Source organism: Cricetulus griseus, chromosome 5, assembly GCF_003668045.3.
Source record: "Cricetulus griseus strain 17A/GY chromosome 5, alternate assembly CriGri-PICRH-1.0, whole genome shotgun sequence".
Lineage (NCBI taxonomy): Eukaryota > Metazoa > Chordata > Mammalia > Rodentia > Cricetidae > Cricetulus > Cricetulus griseus.
In genome coordinates, this window is record NC_048598.1 from 103,464,260 (window position 1) to 103,483,014 (window position 18,755).

The 18,755-nt window shown below is 49.7% G+C and overlaps 1 protein-coding gene across 3 annotated transcripts in view; it reads left to right on the forward strand.

Annotated features, from left to right (window-relative positions):
* Itpk1 (inositol-tetrakisphosphate 1-kinase) overlaps positions 1–18,755 on the forward strand; it is a 136,868-nt gene that overhangs the window by 97,181 nt on the left and 20,932 nt on the right. For all 3 annotated transcript variants that reach the window (XM_027419165.2, XM_027419164.1, XM_027419166.2), the window contains one exon: positions 2,628–2,745. In XM_027419165.2, coding sequence (XP_027274966.1) covers positions 2,739–2,745 — 7 coding nt within the window. In that variant the 5' untranslated portion in view covers positions 2,628–2,738. The remainder of the gene's footprint in view (positions 1–2,627; positions 2,746–18,755) is intronic.

The following is an 18,755-nucleotide window of genomic DNA, read 5'->3' on the forward strand; positions in this document are numbered from 1 at the left end:
TTTTTGGCTTTTCAAGACAGTTTCTTTGTGTAGCCTTGGCTGCCCTGGAACTTGCTCTATAGACCAGGCTGGCCTCCAACTTACCCATATTGGCCTGCATCTGCCTCCGGAGTACTGAGGGACTGGAACTTACTTACTTACTTTCTTTCTTTCTTTCTTTCTCTCTCTCTCTCTCTCTCTCTCTCTCTCTCTCTCTCTCTCTCTCTCTCTCTCTCTGTTTTTCGAGGTAGGGTTTCTCTGTGTAGCTTTGGAGCCTATCCTGGCACTCGCTCTGGAGACCAGGCTGGCCTCCAACTCACGGAGAGCAGCCTGCCTCTGCCTCCCGAGTGCTGGGATTAAAGGCGTGTGCCACCAAGGCCCGGCGGGACTGGAACTTTCAAAGCTGGCCCAGACCATGGAGCTGGGAACTGGGTAAAGAGGTTTCTCTGCTCCACCTGCAAGACACCCCAGCACTGACATTTATAGTCACATTTTGTAAGGCTCTGTGAGCGGGATGGAGAGGAGGGGAACTCATAATTGGTGGGCTTGTGTGTCAGCACACTTTGATGAAGGAAAGGCCAGCAGGGATGCCTGCCCATCAGAAGCCCCCATGGGAGAAGCAGGGCCCAGGAACAGCTCTTAGTTAGCTGAGACTAGGAAAGAGTGGCAGTGGGCACAGCCATGTGGCCTAATGACTGTTCTTCATAGATCTGCATAGTGGCTATAGAAGCAGCCATGGGGCAAAGGGAGTCAGTCTCAGGAGTGAGTAGGTGTCTGGAATCTGCTTGAGTTGGTGCCAACATAGAGGCCTCCCAGGTGGCACACATCCAAGGGAGAGAGGGAGATTTAAGCATTCGGGGGAAGAGGACAGAAAGGAAGTCCTGTTCCAGTTCATGGGAAGGACAGTTTGAGACAAAGTGAGTATGAATCTGGCTTTGCCTCAAATGCTCTCAAAGTGATACTAGGAGCAAAAATAGGTTCTCTTAAAAAAACATTCAGTGAGTCTTACTTTGTGTTGATAAAGCTTACTAGAGAAGCAGCATTGTGGGTATTTTCCCCTCTGAACTTTGCTAACCTCAGCCTGGTGTGTGGACCAGGGTGGGGCTGCTTGAAGGCAGCAGTGATAAAGTGAACTTGGGTGAATTTTTTGTTCCCCCCAAGGCTGTCTTGACCATATGCCTGATGACTTAACAGCAGTTTGTTCTGTCACAGATTGCGGGCTGAAATTCTAAAATCAAGATATTAGCAGGGTTAGTTTTGCGTGGAGGCCAAGGGAGGATCTGCAACTTGATAGTGGCTAAAGACTGTTTCCGAATAAGTCCATATTCACAGGTGCTGGGGAAGGGCCTTCCTCCAGCCCAGCCTTTTTTTTACTGAAGCTCTCTTCAGCATCTTGTAATTATATCCTTCAAATTATAAATCTGAAGAGCCAGGGAGGACAGTCTCATTTCCATCTGTCAACAAGTGGCTCTGACTCACTCTGCCTAGGGCTCCCGGAGTCACGACAGAGTGGCTTTTCTTGTCTCTTGGTGGGTGTATAAGTACATGTGCATGTTTGTGTGTGCAAATGCAGGTGTGTGTGCATGTATGTATGTGTACATGTGTGTGTGTAGGCTAGAGGTCACCCTCAAGTGTTTTATTCCTTTGGAACTGCCACCTTGTTTTTTGAGACATTCTTTTGCTCTCCTGGAACTTGCCAAGTAGGATAGGCTGAGTGGCTGGCAAGCCCTAGGGATCTGCCTACCTCCTCTCCCCAGTGCTGGAATTACAGCACAAACAGCCATGCCAAGCTCTTACCTGCCTGGGGATTAAACTCGGTCCACATGCTTATACAGCAAGCCCTTCACTGGCTGCTCCATCTCCCCAACCCCTGTCTTTAATTTGCTGAGTTGTCTTATAGCATCTCCTCTCCCATGTAAGTTACTGCTCCTTCCCGGGATGACACAGACTCCCCAAAGGCTTAACCCCACCCTCACCCCACCCCCAGTTTCCCTTGAGATTCTGTATTGCCCATCAAAAAACTGCTCGATATTGAAGGGGAAGCCCTTCTGATGGACACATTTTTGACAAGGTCGAGCACTTAGTGGTGTGGCTGGAGTAAGTGACACAGTCCTGTTCGTCATACATTCTTGCAAATTTTCTGCGAGTCCTTGCACCTTTCCTCTCTTCTTTGCCCTGCTTGGAGTCCTTCTCCATTGGTGCAGGAGGCTGAACTGGCACTCTGATGGAGCTTGCTGAGCAGATGGACCAGGTCTGGATCCAGGCACAAAGACCTGCCCCTCAGGTCTGGATCTGAGGGGCAAATGACCTCATCAGAACGTGACTGCTCTTGTGTACTAAGACATACCTCCGTTTAAATTCCTACTGTGCCTACTCACAGACACCCGTCTCTGTGTTTCTTCCTTCATGGGACAGGGAACCCCTTTGTCCCAGAATCCTAGCAAGAGCCCCAAGCCTGCCTCTGATTGGGCAGATGCAAGGTCATGTGTCATCTTCTGGACCCTTTATTAGTTTAACCAAAGTCATGTGTTGGAGGAAGGACCAGGGAGCAACGGATACATGGAGGATTGTGGGCATACAGTCTTGTCACTGCCCTTGCGGCAGCATCAACCCCTCCGCCACTAACCACAAGTGGGCTTTTCTTTCAGGAGTACATTGATGCTCACCCTGAGACCATCGTCTTGGATCCCCTCCCTGCCATCAGGACCCTGTTAGACCGCTCCAAGTCCTACGAGCTTATCCGAAGGATTGAGGCCTACATGAAAGGTATGGACACATATGGCCCAACCTCCTGACAGGTAGCCCACCCACCTCTGTGGTCACGGGTTATTAATGTGCCAGGAAGGGCAAGGAATCTTGTCTTGAGCACTTGGACACAGGAAGGAGTTGAGTTATGGGGGCAGCCATCATAGGTAGCGAGGACCTGTGTTTTCCTTTGCAAGCAGGGTTAAGAAATACAAGCTACGGGATGCTTCTGAGGAGAGTAATTCTGAAGGCTTCAAAGGGCTTTGCTGTGTTGAACCCCTGGGGGGAGATGAAGTGCCCTGATGACGCTGTGGTTAGGGAACAGGAGTGTGTGCGTGGAATTGCTCGTGTAGAGTGCAGTTATATAACAGGGCAAAGGAGACCACGGGAAATCAGGGGCCTTCAATCAAATGCAGAGAGATGCATAGTGATGCTGCTGGGCACCGTGGGTTACATGCCATTCCCTTGGGTGGAGCCTCCCCCTCACTGCAGAGCTTCTAACAGCTGCTGGCTCTTATCCGGAGGTCTTGTCTCTCTATCCCACCTGACCCCACCAGGGAGCAGGGCAGCCTCAGAAGAGTGAAGACTGCCTTTTCTTTCTTTCTTTCTTTCTTTCTTTCTTTCTTTCTTTCTTTCTTTCTTTCTTTCTTTCTTTCTTTCAAGACATGGTTTCTCTGCATAGCTTTCGAGCCTGTCCTGGAACTCGCTCTGTAGACCAGGCTGGCCTCAAACTCACAGAGATCGGCCTGCCTCTGCCTCCCGAGTGCTGGGATTAAAGGTGTGTGCCACCAATGCCCTGACTTCAGACTGCCTTTTCAAGGTGTGTGTTTCTGTGAGAAAGATCCCAGTGAAATTTAAATGCCCAGTCTCCCACCCCAGTGAGCCCTGCTGAAGCATTTCGTTTCTATTTAAAGCAATAGTTCTTTCTTTTGCCTCAGCCCAGGGCCTGCTGAGAAAGTCCCCCTGGCTGCCCCTCATATAGATCATGTCTGTGGCCTAAGATGCCTTGAACCCTAACCTAAATGGTCCTTTTCTGTGGCGGTGGCACCAGGGAGCACATTTCTCAGACAGGATCAGAGGTAGCCCTGAATGAGGGGATAGGGCTATGGAAGCATCTATTTATTGGGTAATCGCCATGTGCTTGGCCTGAAGCTTCTCACGTTCTGTCTGTCAGCACTGTTTGCTGGGCATAGAGGTCCTGACCAATTTACAGAAGAGTCTTGGAGCTTGCATTGGGCAACTTTTTGTTACCATAATGAAATACCCTAGCTAAGCTATCTGTGTGAAGGGAAGGTTTAATTACCTCAGTTTTGAAGGTAAAGTTCAAGCAGTACAGGGCAGGGCTGTCCCCTGCATTACCTCATGGCAGGTGATACTGGCAGGGACACAAATGGAAACGAACAGATGGTTGTCTTGAGCCATGAACACAAAAAGCTGAGTTGAACCAAGCTTGCTTCTTTTATAATATCCCCGTTGTGAGAACTACCAAGGAGTCCCACTGACCTTAGGAACCCCCCCCCACACACACACACACCAGCCTCCACCCCTTAAAGCAGTGGTTCTCAACCTTCCTAATGCTGTGACCCTTTAACACAGTTCCTCATGTGTGGTGACTCCCACTCATAAAATTATTTTCGTTGCTACTTCATAACTGGAATTTTGTTACTGTTATGAATTGTGATGTAAATATCTGTTTTTCCATGGTCTTTGGTGACCCCTATGAAAGGATTGTTCAGAACCCCCAGGGTCGCCACCCACAGATTGAGAAACTCTGCTTAAAGGTTTCGCTCTCTCTTATACTACAGCCTTAGGGACCTCCAACCACGTTGGAGGAGGGATCTTGGGGGGAGATGCACACTGTATTTAAACCACAGTAGAGGCCTGAGAGTTAGCAGACACTGGTGTCCCAGTGCTCTTCAGCAACCTGCCCTAAGCTTGCCTTTCCCAACCACCACCAGGGGATACACAGTGTAGTCAAGGTCCTACTCGGAACACTGATAAGTCCTACCCTCCTCTCTAAGGGGAGTATGTCCTGGGGAAGAGCTGAGCTTGACTGTCCTGGAGTGGGTCTAGAGGCTTTTCCTGATGCCAGCTCAATACTCAGCACTTACCAGTTACTGTCTGAGGGCAGCCATCCAGCAACCTTCTTCCTTGGGTCTGGATGGTTTGCGTTGCTTTCCAAGATGGGTGCAAAGCCCCAGGTGAGAAGAAGGTATGTTGGTTGGACACTGATCTCATAAAGGACAAGTAGCATTAAATATGAGAGATGGGCAAGCTGGTAAAAGAAACTGGCTGGTCCATGGTCTCGTCCGATGTTCTAGGAATACCCATGAAATGGGGGAGGCCTGTGTGTGGGTCTATGGAAGGTGCCACCATGGAGCTAAATAAACAGGCTGTGGAGGGAGACAGGTTGAAACTGGATTGGAATCTGGCTCCAGCCGTCCATGTGACCTTGGACTGGTCACTTAACCTGTCCCGTGTACTCTAGACAGGGGCAATGGGGTTCATCCTCAAGGCAGCAGTTAGAATAATGGGGATTCCATCTGTAGAAACAAAGTGTACTATTTGCCCCACCAGGTCACAGAAACAGCTTCTCCCTGTTCTGGCTGCAGCTGCAGGGCTCAGATGTCTGTCTTTATTGTTATTGGGTCTCAGAGCTCGTTGGAGACTTTAATGAGTGGGAAGTCAGGGTCCTTACATACTGATCTCAAGGGCAGCTCAGGGCTGGTGTGACATGCACCTTGTGGTCAAGGAGCAGGACTGCAGTGCTGAAGCCACCAAAGCCTGCAAAGGAGGAATTAGTGGGCCTGCTGGCTGGCTTGCTGGGTGGTTGCAGACAGTGTGGTCCTACAGTGAAATGGTGAAGACTAAGATGTGTGGGATGTGTTCCAGAGGGAACCCAGGGCTTAGGTAACTGGGTATCCAAGCCCCGGTTGGACTTTACTATTCTTAGACACAGAGGCTGCTTTCTGGGACATCCCTATTGCACCTAGAGGATGGGGGTCTGTTTCCTTGAGCCTTTAGGGCATCTGAGGGGCATGGGAACTTCTCATTCATAGCTCACTTCCTAGAAAAGACTTTATTAAACACTGGCTTCTATTGTAGTTGTTGCTTATGACCCTGTCTAAGATGGAAGGTGGAGGGGGCCTTCTTTGTAAATGACAATTCACCCTGCTGAGCAGGGCTTCAGTGAGCTGGAGTTCTAGAAGGGCCAGCAGTGGGCTCATCTGCCCAGAACTGCTCTGAGGCTAACATTAGGCCTGGCCTTCCTGACCTCAGGAAGCTCCACCCTTGTTTTACTTCAGCAACATTTCTCAACCTGGGGTCGAGCTCCCTTAGGGGTTCGAGCAACCCTTTCACAAGGGTCACCTAAGACCATAGGAAAACACAGATATTTACATTACGATTCATAACAGTAGCAAAATCATAGTTACGCAGTAGTAACAAAAATGATTTTATGACCTGGGGGGGGTCACCACAACATAACGAAGTGTATTAAAGGGTCGAAGCATTAGGAAGGTTGAGAACCACTGGACTACAGCATCGAATAAGTAGCTGTGGGCCCTGAGAGTCTTTTCTGGAGTGGGAGCAAGACAAGGTGACTCGGATTCAGAGGAATGTGGGAGAGCCCCGTGCTTACTAGGGGCTCCTTCCCTGGTGCCTGTGGAGAAGGAGCTCCCTGGGTGGGCAAAGCTAAGATAGGCAAGGCCTGAGGATACAGTCAGTAGGCTGGCCTGCAAATGAGCATCGTGGTGAGGGCATTGAAGAGAGCTGCCAAGTGGTGACTTATGAAGGACCTTGAGAATGTCGAGCGGAGAGGAGGGTGGGGACTTCGTTTTTTGTTTTCCGTGTTGTGGTGCTTATGTGAGCGAGTAAGATGAGATTCTCAATAGATTGGTATAGATGTGGCTGGAAGCAGCTTCTCACAGTCACCCCCAGTGTCCTGTGAGAGATACCTAGGTTCCAGACGTTTTGACAGTGGCTCACATCAGCTCAGGCTTGGGAGGCTGGGGACATGCCACTGGGGGGACGGCACCAGGCAGAAGTCATTCTGCTGGATTCAGAGCCACAGTTCCAGGCATTGTCTTCTAGAAGCTGCAGGATAAGGGGATTTATGTAGGTCCTTCCAGGCAGGGCCTCCACTGATTGAACCCTAAAACACAAATGATTTGGAGTTGGCAGGAAGTATTGAGAGGGGAGGCTTCAGGTGCTGCACCCAGCATTTTCCTTATTGTCTGCACCAAGCCAACTTGTATTCTTTCAGGAAGGCAGTGGACCTTCTTTCTGCAAACAGGGGGCGGTTCCACGGCAGTAGTGCCCTGGTAGGCTCCCTGCTGTATCTCTCCAGCCTCTCTGCAGGTGCAGGAACCTTTCTTGGGAAGTGCATCCTTGTGCCTGTGTCCTGAATCCGGCTTTTCCTTGGAGGTACACATCCTTTTTCAAGCATGCTGTAAAACACCATAATTACCCCTGAAATTCCCTCAGATAATTATAGCAATCCAAGCGACAGGGCTTTTTGTGTAGAGAGAAGGGGTTTGGTTAGCCTTTCCTGAGCTGCCAGCACCCCCAGGCTGAGGTGGCCCTCCCTGTTCTCCCAGAACCCAGCCTTCAGGGAAGCCAGAGCTGGGAGATGCTTCTGTAGAGCTGTTGGACTTCTCTGGACTAGGGAAGGAAGATGACTGTGGCCCACGGGGACGGTGCCCCAAGAATAACATGGTATCTAGGTCAGTGTCCACGCTTATGTGGCCTTCATTTCTATCAGAGCATTCTCTAGGAGAAGCACCCCCTTGTGTCTCAGAGTAATAGGGAGGCCTTTGGCCTCAGCTGTCAGAACACATGACCACCTTTGTGTGGCCTCAGCCTCACATTCCCAGAGCTCATGTCCTCCCAGGGCCAGGAAGGCACGCAGGACCCGTTCTCTGCCTTACGTCCGCCAGACTCAAACCCCCCGTTAGTATGTAAGTTGCTATGACAGCAAAGCATGAGTAAAATGGGGTTTCCCTTGTCCTGTGTAAAGGCCCAGAGGATAAGTACCCAAGTAGCTTTCAGAACCAGGAGCATGGCTCTCTTGGTCCACAGTGTTGGCTGAACCTTTAGCCATTACATCCTGAGATATGACTGTTAGGATGGGGAGCAGGCAAAAGGGAACAGCCCCTACTTATCTTTCAGAAGGTTCTGGAAGCTGCAAGATATTGTCCCCCTAGTGGCCAGAACTAACTTTATGCTGAGTTGCAAGGGAGTTGAATAAGTCTGGGCAGCTGTTTGCTCAGCTGTAATCTACAAAATTATCATCTGGAAAGGGGGTCTAACATGAGGGAACGCTAGTCATCTGCCAGGTCACACCAAAAATGTGAGCTCCTCCTTTGGAGACCTGCCTTTCCCATGGAAGAATGGCATTTGGAATGGCCATTGGGCCCCTGGCTAGGGTGGGGTGTGGCCTCTATCCTTGAGCTCAACAGCAGTCCCCCTGGATGCAATAACTCGAGAGCATGAAGCTAGGAGGTTTCTGCATGACACACCCAGAGCCTTGCCCAGGACTCATTCATATAACTGCTTCTTGGAGATAGTCACTTGGTGACACTCCTAAACCTGTGCCCATAACCACCACCATTCCCACCCCTCAGGCAGAGGCTCAGGCAACCCTGAGCCTCATCCCAGCCTAGACTAGAGGTGGAAGCTCCCAGAAACATAACATTGTCTGATGCAGGCTTCAGGGAGCTGGGGAGGAGGCCACAGTGCAATTTGTTTTGCATGCATTTGAAGGACAGTTCTCACAGGGACAACCCACTGTGCCACACAAGGCCAGAGTCCAGAGACACAAGCCCCAAAGCCAAGGCTTGGCTCTTCTGTGCCAGGCTGAGCAATTATAGACATGGCTCTAGCCAGTTCCCTAATTGGATGAACCATATGTGAGAAGCATCTGAGGGTCACTGGATAGCCTGGGTCTGTGTCCTCGACCTCAGGGATAGCAGATATGAAGGGTCTTGGGAAAAGGACAAGGTCTAGGGCTCTGAGGATTTCAGGATGAGGTTGGCTATCCTGCCCTCATTTTCCCGTAACCTCCCCCACAGACTGGGGAGGTGACAGATGGCCTGTCCCGGACACCGACCTCCCCAGGGAGGGATGTGCATGGGGCAAGCAATCTTCTGTGCCTGTGGTTTTATGGGAATTTAATCAGGGTTCATCTTGGAGGCGGTTTGGAAGCAGGATTGAGATTGAGTAATCTTGACACCAAGAGTAAAGAAAAGAATGTTGCTTAGAGCTCTAGAAGAGTGGCTCAACAAAGAAGAGATGGGTAGGGGTATGACTGTCCGTCTTAGGAGAGCTACCATCACCCACCTTCTCTGAGCCATGCTTCAGGCAGTCACTTGGCTTCCTGTACATCCTGGTGGCTCTTCCCAAGATGACTCTGTGAGGAAGATTGCCCATTTTAGAGATGAGTGCACCTGGGTACATTGAGCTGGATGACTCAGGGTCCCAGGACGACCAAAGGCAAGTCTGGGACGGGATCTATGTTGTCTGGGTTTAGCTTGTTAGTCAGGGTTCCTGGACCTGGCTCCTAACCAAACCTAAGGGTACGCTGGCTCCTGCCTTCCTGTCCACCTCTGTGGCTGATAGTGCCATAAAGGCTCTGGTGCTGGTGACTAACGATTCCCAGGTCCTTCCATTTTGGGGCCCTGCCAGCTGGCAGTGTTCCCAGGAGTGAGTGCCTTCTAAGTATAGGAGGTGACTGATCAGAGAAGGTCCCAGATGTCCACTAGATGCTCTACAAGTGGTTGATTACCAAATCTCAGCCCCTATGGTTATTGGAACATAACCCTGATTGTTCTCTGCTGGAGCAGCTGTACATTACTGCAGGAGAACAGGGCTTTGGTCCTGAGGCCAGAGTACACTGTGGGCAGATCACCTGGAAGCATAACCTCAGGCTGGCCACTATCACCCGTCAGGGCCAGCCTGGGGGTCACTGTCCATGGCAGCTTCCACTGCAGCCCAGGTCCAACAGGAACCAAAGGCTGTGTTTTGTGTTCCCAGTGTTAAGGGCTGTGGCCTTGTAGGAGTGGGGAGACAGAGGGGATTATGTTGAGACATGAAAACGGAAAGCAGAGTTGAAAGATTTTACATACCAACAGACCAGCCAGGAAAGAAGTCATTTGAAAGTTTTGGTTAAGGAAGATGGAGTTGCTAAAGAACTCAGAGCCATTGAAAGAAGCTGGTTATTTGTGTGGTGGATGAAGGTGCAGACACTTGCTCCCCATGATCCCCAAACCCGGACTGCGCAGCACCACCAGGGCTCGTGACAGCTGCATTTGCTGCTGTGATGCCTGCCGAGTTGTCTCATGAAATTCCAGCACTGCACCTCTCTAATCCACTTGGTACCTCTTGAAGCCCCAGCAGAGGAAAGGGGAAAGTGTCAGATATGTTGGGTGGCGGGTTTCCTCAGCAGTGACACTTCTCAGCCTTGATGACAACACTGGTGTACATTTTCAGTCCAGGGCGGTATAAGCTTTCCCCAATCATAAGACTCACTGGTAATTTTTTATATTCCGAGAGTGGTAAGTGGATTGTGACATGCCTCCTATTATGAGACCCGTCTCAGTTTCATAGATGGAAAATACAGAAAAACATGCCTTAGAGTCAATACAATGTAGCTATTCTCCTTTTCTGCCTAGTCATCTAGATAGTTGTACCCACCTCCTCCATTCTGTGGAGCCCACCCAGTACACTTGAAAATCCCTGACTGGCTGCCCCCAAAGGGCTCCACACTTTCAACAATAGATAACACCTTCTCTTGAGTTTTTCTATCAGCCTGCAGGACCCACCCTGCTGCTGACTTTTTTAGTCAGTTAATTTACTTTATGTGTATGGGTATTTTGTCTGTGCACCACACGCATGCAGTGCCCAAGGAGTAACAGACAGTTGTGAGCTATTATATGGGTGCTGAGAATCGAACTTGAGTCTTCTAGAAGAGCAGCCAGTGCTCTTAACCTCTGAGCCATCTCTCCAGCCCTAACTGATCTTCAAAAGCAGCCACTCGTCAGTTTGAAATCCATCATTCTAAAGTCTTTTCATGCTTTGCAGATATATGTGAAATCTATACACATTTTAAAAATAAGCAGAAGCTGGTTTCACTCAAATATACTGCTATGACCCGCACACTCTTCATATCTAGTTTGCCATGTTTCTGAATCAGTGTTAAAAATGGGGAGAGTGGGCCTACCTTTTTCTGAACAGCATAATATTCCAGCATTTTGAACCAGCCAGTCATCATTTATTTATATATCTATTTATTTATGTATTTGATTATTTGGGTGCATAGGGTTATTCAATTTTGTTTGGACTTCTGTGTGTGTGTGTGTGTGTGTGTGTGTGTGTGTGTGTGTGTGTGTGTGTGCGTGCATGTGTGTGTGTAACTATGTTTCTGCATATTTATGTAAAAATTTATCCCCAGAAGTGGAATTTCTTGCTTGAAGATTCCAAGCATGCTCACATTGGCAGATCTTGCAGTATTACCCTTGAACAGTTTACGTCTAATCACACCAGCCCATCTGGGGGAGAAGATGTCCATCTCATCTTAATGCCACTATTAGACAGGCTCAGAACCTCTTCCTGTGCTTATTAGCCATTTTTATTTCTGTTCGAATGAATCCTCCATGAAGGTTCCCCTTCTCTGGGGTCGAGAAAAGGGTTGTTGCTCTTCCCCCCCCCCCTGTTTAGGATCCCCTTGGAATGGAGGAAAGTGTTTAAAAATACAATTTCTCCAGTGTGAGCACGGTCTCTGCCCTGGGGCCAAGCTAATGTCTCTGTTTCCAGGACTCATCCTGCAGAGACAGCACTCCAAGCATTGTTTTATGTGTCTTGGAAACACGGGGGCTGCTGCAGTTTGGGAATTGAAGATGGGGGGGGGCACTAGGGTCTAGAGGGACTATAAATCAGTGGGGACAGCTGCCACTGAGCTAATCCACATTTCCAGCAGCTGGTCAGGGTTCAGGAATGTCTGGCCCTGTCCCAGCCGGTGTCTGGCTCCTCCACTCCTGGACTCTGAACATTCCGGGTGCAAATAGCTGCTTGGCTCCCGGAGAAGCAGTCAGGTCACCAGCTTGGTCTGGAGGCAAACCTTTCACCCGGCTGCCTGTGGCATGCTTCCTCAGGCCACACTGGTCCCTGCTGGGAAATGTCACACCCTGGATATTTCTTTCCACTGGTCCTGACACCTCAGCTGCAGTGGCATCCCCCCCCCCCCCCGTGGTAGCTTACCTGTAGCCAAGGGGCCAAGTTGGGCTATAGCTGTCAGTAGGAAGGGTGATGGGCTGGGAGGCCTGGGGGCCTCTGAATCCTTAGAGAGCAGAGCAGCAGCTGTGGCCACTGTGGAATGCTCCCTTCCTCCCCTAGTGGCTCCCAGTGACCCCAGCCATTTGCCTTCTTGGAACTTACAGAGACTGAATGGATAGGGAATAGTTCTCAGGATAGAATGCACACTTATCATTTAGCACCTCAGCCCTTTCTTAATTTTTGAGGCAGGGTCTCTTGAGCTTGTAATCCGTCTCTCCCAAACCTCTGCTCCTGCCACCATGCTCAGCTCTCCTCTTGTAAGGATACCAGTTCTCTTGGGACTAGGGCCAACTCCAGTGACCTCATTTTACCTGGATACCCCATTAAAGAAGCCTGAGCTGAGAGGATTGGGGCTTCCATGTGAACTCCCGGACCTGGGCACCGTCCTTTAATGTGAGCTACCCCAGTAGGGAGAGCTTGAGAAGCGAGCTGGGGTATCCGGCTAGGGGAAACCTACAGTAGCAAGGCACTGTTTGGAGGCTTGAAATGCCAGGGAGCCCCAGGTTTGGGGCAGAGGATTGTGTGGAGAGAAGATGGTTATGGGTGAAGGCACATGGGGGCAACTTCCTGATTACAAATTCCAGGCGCTGCTGGGGCCGTCATGGCAGCCCTTTCTTTTGTCCTAGAAGAGCAGGTCTAGATGATATGGTGTGGAGTGACTGACCCAGGGCATACCGGATGCCCTCTAGAGGGTGCTATCACATTGCAACAGGGCTAACTGCCTTCTTGACAGTTTCCAAATGCCTGAAATTGGTGTAGCCTCCTATATCCCCTCAACAGGCCAAAGGTGAGTGACAGATGAGGGGAGCCAAATAAGAGAGAAATGTGGGGACCTGCCTAGATGCACCAGTGGTGGTAATAGGGTTGGCTCTGGGGCCTCAGGTCACATTTTCTTTGGAGGGATCTCCCTCTCAGAGATGGCTTTGCCTCCATAGTCTCCAGGTTGTAAGAGTCAAAGATGGCAGTGCTGAGCATATCCCTGCCTGGGGGGCTTAGCATTTGACCCACATTGCTGACTCCTGCTGCTGACCTTCCACAGCCTGGGGTGATAATGACAGAGCAATCAGGGCTGGAGAGGCTGGAGAGGCTGGAGAGGCGGCTCACTTTGTAAAGTGAGTGTGTTTCACAGGCATGAGGACCAGAGGTCAGATCCCTAACACCCACATAAAAGCAGACACACAGTGTGCAGCCTTAACTCTAGTCCTGGGGCAGGAGGTAAGGACAGGTGGATCCCTGGAGCCTGCTGGCCCGTCAATCTAATGGAATTGACGAGTTTCAAGTTCAAAGAGAGACCCTGCCTCAAAAAATAAGGTGGAAAGTCACTGAGGAAGACCTAAAAGTGATTCTGCCTGCCCTCTCTCAGCACACTCTGCATACACACACACACACACACACACACACACACACACACACACACACACACACACACACACACACACACACACACACACACCTTGAACCAGGGCCCCTCTTTCTCTCCCAGTGAGGTAACAGGCTGGCCCCCCAAGCCAGGCAGTAGAACTGAGCCATACCCTTAACAGTTTCTCACCAAACAGAAAGGGTTTAAAGCAAAGATGGCAAGAGGTAAATCCATGTCCCTTTCATAATTTAAAGGCATTCTCTCCATGTTGGGGAGGAGAGTGAGTACCGTTTTTGTCTTGACCTTATTGTAGGGAAACTGAGGCACATAGAAGTAAAATTTCAGATTGGCTCATAGTAGGAGGAGCCTACTATGCAAACTTGGGTGGCGTGGCTCTGCTTTGGACTTGTAGGGTACCTCATGTCCTACCTGAGGTTTCTGTCCCAGTCTCACGCCATATCAGACCTTGTGGCCTCAAAATGATCACAGAGAGGAGATGGAATTCCTTGTCACACTTATCATCCTGTCCTTTCATAAAGATGCTGCCTGAAGAGGGGACCAGCCAGAGCTAGAAAGGCATGGTCATTCATTATTGGTACCCTTTGGGGACACAGTGTGGAAGAACCAATGAAATGTCCATTCTTGTGGACCCCCAAACCTCACTCCTGGGAATTCAGCTTGTGGAAGCAATTTGCCACAAGTAAGAGCCACATTTAGGAGAGATGTCCCTGAAGTTGGCTGTGGTAGAAAATAATCACTGTATGTCAGGGATGGAGGTGGGTTTCACCAGTCAAGCAGCCAGGGATACGAGATCATAAGGAATGGAGTGGGTAGCAGTACTCTATCAAAGCAGAAATGAAAAAGAAAAAAATCATGTATTTAAAAGACAAACTGTGAAGATGAGAACAAAAATATACTGAAGAAAACCAGTAAGATCTTGAACTTGGATACCTGACATGCCCTGGGGAGCTGGAAATGGACCAATGGAGAGCCGTAACTCCGAACGTGTCTGCTCTTCCTTCTGTGTGTCTCCTCCACTGGGCACTGGCTGCATGCTCCTACCAACCCAACTCAACTCCGCCAGTCATCTGCCACAGACTAGTGAGTGGTTCAGTTCCAGGTTAAAGTCAAGCTAGCCAGCTTGAGAGCTGCACCCCTGGGGTGTCATCCTCTGTACCTTCTACACTCATTTGTTACCTGCAAAGTGGACAGGACACTGTGTGTGACCCGGGTGCCAGCACCATTCCTGTGTGAGTTCCCTCTTTGGACTGGTGAAAGCCGGCGGCTGGGGCTTGCCCCTCCCCGAGGGCCCTCCAGCTTCATGTGTCTGTTCTGAAGGAGCAGAGTGGGAAGCTGGGGTTAGTTTCTCAGGGGCTGATGTTATAGCTCTTAGAGGAAGACAACCCACCATCTACCCAAAAAAAGCCTCTTAACAATCCCGTCCAGAAATAAGATGACAGATAAATCAACAACAGTACCCTTCCTCCCAGAGCCAGAAATAGCCTCTCTGGCTCCCAGCACAGACTTACCAAAAATTCTTTTACCCTGTCCTCGCATTAGGGAAAAGAACCCCTGGTGAGGCCACCCTGTACTTCCCATGGCTGAGCCTGGAGAGCCTCTGCTGACACTTCCACAGGCAGCTGATACATCTTTGGAAACTGAGGTGGTGGGCAGCCAAGACTCCTGCCCTGATACTGCAGGGCCTGGACCCATCCTCGCCTCCCACTTAGCAAGGTGGTTCTGTGTTGACCTGCTGAACTGATCCCAGGAACATCCTTGTCATTGGCTGTCCCTTCTGCCTGGGAGACATTTCTCTCAGACATGTAGCCCATTACTGTGCCTCCCCATCTCTGTTCAGCTAGGCTCTCCCTCATATTGGTCATGTGCACACCCCACTTCCAGGGACACCTCAGCACTCCCCTTAAGTGTCTTGTCTCCTCCCAGCCTTCCCCCTTGTACCTGGGCACCACTGTTTTATCTGGTGCTGTGTTTTGTGGAGGCTATCCTTTTGCTGTGGTGGATGGAACCAAAATGCAAACAGTAATGGTTTCTAGTCCATTGTGATTTCACAGGAGTACCGGATGACTCTGGCTACAGGGACCAGAGCAGGGCAGCGGGGAATGGATCCTCTCTGGTGTCTGCATTGCAGGCTCAGGGCTTCATTCACTCAAGACTGGTCTCTTGGTGGCAAGTTGGCAGCCAGGCCCAAGCTTATTATAGGAGCCACTCCTGACCATAGCATTGGTTCAACCTTGGTCCTAGTGTCCCCTCCCAAGAGGAGGTATAGGACAGACAGCAGTTTTGCAGAGGTCTGCAGTTCAGGGTGTGGATAGCCATCTCCAAATTGGATTAATGAACTAGAGCATCAGTAGGTGGATGTGTCCCTCTTTCTTGGTCCCTCTAACTCCCCAGGCTCTCTTACTACCTAATCAAGAGTTCTGAAAGGCACATGGTCTGATCTGTCTATTGCTGGATGTCACCTGTTCTCTGGAAATGTCTTGTCTACATAGTTCATCTGGACTCCAAACACCTCTGGGGAGAGATGGGCTCTCATCCTTTCTCTGCCCTTATTTCAGGCTCAGTTCTGGGTAAAGAAACCCCATCTGCATCTGTTTTTTTTGATATTTTTACCATGAAGATGGTTCTTAGCTCTTATTTTATGTGTTGTGAGCATTTTGCCTGCATATGTGTCTTTTGTACCACATGCATGCCTGGTGCCTGTGGAGGTCAGAAGAGGCCCCTGGGTCCTCTGGAAGTTGAGTTACAGATGGTTGTGAGTCACTCTGTAGGTGCTGGGAATTGAACCCTGCCCTCTGCAAGGCAGCAAGTTTTCTTATGCAGCCCATCTCTCTAGCACTTCAGATGCTTTTTAAAAACATCTGTTGAGGTGATGGCATAGATTCCGACTTCTGTCATATTATCCAGCCAACCCCCACCCCAGTTCCAAACCCTTGGAAGATGCATTCTATTACCCCCAGCAGATGGTTGAAACCTCAGACAGTGCTGAACACTGTGTTTACTGTGGTTTTCTCTATTCACAGACACCTACAATGCATTCTAACATATGGTTCTGGGTATGTGGCACAGTGGCAGAGAACTGAGCATTTGTGAGTTCCCAGGTTCAATTCCCAGCACCATGGAAGTTTAATTTATAAATTGCATATAGTGAGGAGTATATCATAATTATATAGTGTATAGAACAGTTGTGACAACAGACTACAATTAATTGTCATTGTCACATTAGAAAAAAATTACACTTATTTATTGTGTGTACATATGAATACATACCGCAGCACATATGTGGAGGTCAGAAAACAGCTTGTGGGATATCAGTTCTCTTCTTCCACCGTGTAGCTCCAGGTTTCATACTACGGGAATCAGGCTAGGTGGCAAGAGTCCTTTATTCACTGAGGTACGTCAAGCACTACCACCTCTTTTGTAGCCCAGGCAGCCTTGAACTCACAATCCCCCCACCCTGTGTTGGACTGCTGAAGACTGGTAGGTGTGTACCAGCTCACCCCGAGGTGTCCCTAATCTTGCACTTTGGACCTATTTTAAGGGAGAAAAGTATTTTGGAACATGACAGCCAATCTGATAGCCAAACTGGCTCCTGAGTGTGCAGCAGCATGGGTGCTGGGCACAGGGACAGTTCAGGTTGAGACCCCACTGAGGGGATAGCCAGAAACTCTGGGGCCTCAGCAGGGCACACAATTTATAATGTGTGAATTGCTCCCTTTTGGAATTTTACACACACATTTTGGACTGTGGGTGGCTGAAGAAGATGGAGTCTGGATCTGTGATGGGTGAGGGTTTCTGTGGTGTCAAGAGTTGCCTTGGTTTCCATGCATAGATGTATGTTGAAGCATCTATTTTGGGAGCCTTGCCACAGAGTCGGGGATCGTGCTGCTCAGGACACATGGATTGGGCTTTCAGTGGGTAGCTACTTCTTGATAAACAATCAATAATTAATTAACACTTAATTACTTGAGATTTCTTACATTTTGATCATATCTATTCCCCACTCCTCCCCTAACTTCTCCCAGATCCATTCCCAACCATCTCCCCTCCTCCCTCCCTCCCTCCCTCCCCTCCCTCCCTCCCTCCCTCCCTCCTCCTTCCCTCCCTCCCTCCTTCCCTCCCTCATTCCCTCCCTCTTTCCCCACTCCCTCTCTCTCAAAAATAACTCACTGTGAGTCCAATGTTCTCTGAATGTGTACTCATGGGAATGGGACCACACCTCCTCCAACAAAACCACACCTCCTAATAGTGCCACTCCTTATGAGCTTATGTGGGCCAGTTACATTCAAACTACCACAAATGAGTGGCTGTGTGGGACTGTGTCTGGCACAGAACAAGAGTTTATGGAGATGTTGCCATAAGAATCCTGAATGGGCCACAGCAAGGCAGATGCTGAGACCTCAGAAGTCAGTATCAAAAGGGCAGGCTGGTCACCCAACTCTGCAAACTCTGGTGAGGGGAGTCTGGGCTCTCTTACAGGACATGGCTGGTAGGATCCCAGCAGCCTCTGAGTCTTCCTGAAAGAGGGGAGGGGCCAGGCTCTGGGTCAGAGGTGTGAGCATCACACCCCTGGGTTGCAGGGGCTGCACTCTGAGGTACAAAGCCTCTTGTACAGTCTTCATCCTCCCTCCACAGAGCCTACTGGCCACTCACGAGCCTTCCTGGCTCTGGGTGGAATGCAGATCCGGGCCTCATTTGGAATAGGGCTTATAGCTATGTGGTCAGACCTACCGCTCCCTTCTGCTGTACCACTCGGTCAGCCTGCTCTCCAGATTGTGGTGTGATTTTGGGAAGTGCTGCTCCTGAGCATCTGCTGTACAGCAAGACACTGGGTACCACAGGGTAAAAGGCAAAGGTACATGGATGATTGGGGCAGTCTACAAAGGATGGCTCCAGACCCCCTCCCACGGTCCCCAAGAAACTGCAGCCCCAAACTGTTGGGCTACTCGGAGTTTGGACTTCACCTAAGGAGAATGAGCTGAGAAGGGAGATTGTCATGAAACCAAGATACGGATGAGGGTGGAGAGCTACCAAGCTAAGGAGATAATAGCAATGCATCAGGTTAATCTTCAGTGTGCAAAATGGCATTCTGTTAAATAGCTCTCTGTGTGTAAGCATAGACTCAAAGACTAAGAATTTAGTAATTATAGCTGTAAAACTGGGAGTTTTCATTGCTCCTCACATTTTCCAGTTAGCGTTTAAGAATTTTATACTGACAGAGGGCTGGAGACACAGTTCAGCCGCTAAAGGCTAGGCTCACAACCAAAACCTCAGGGATTTTATATCGACAGGAAACGTGAACAACTATGCCATGCTTATTGTA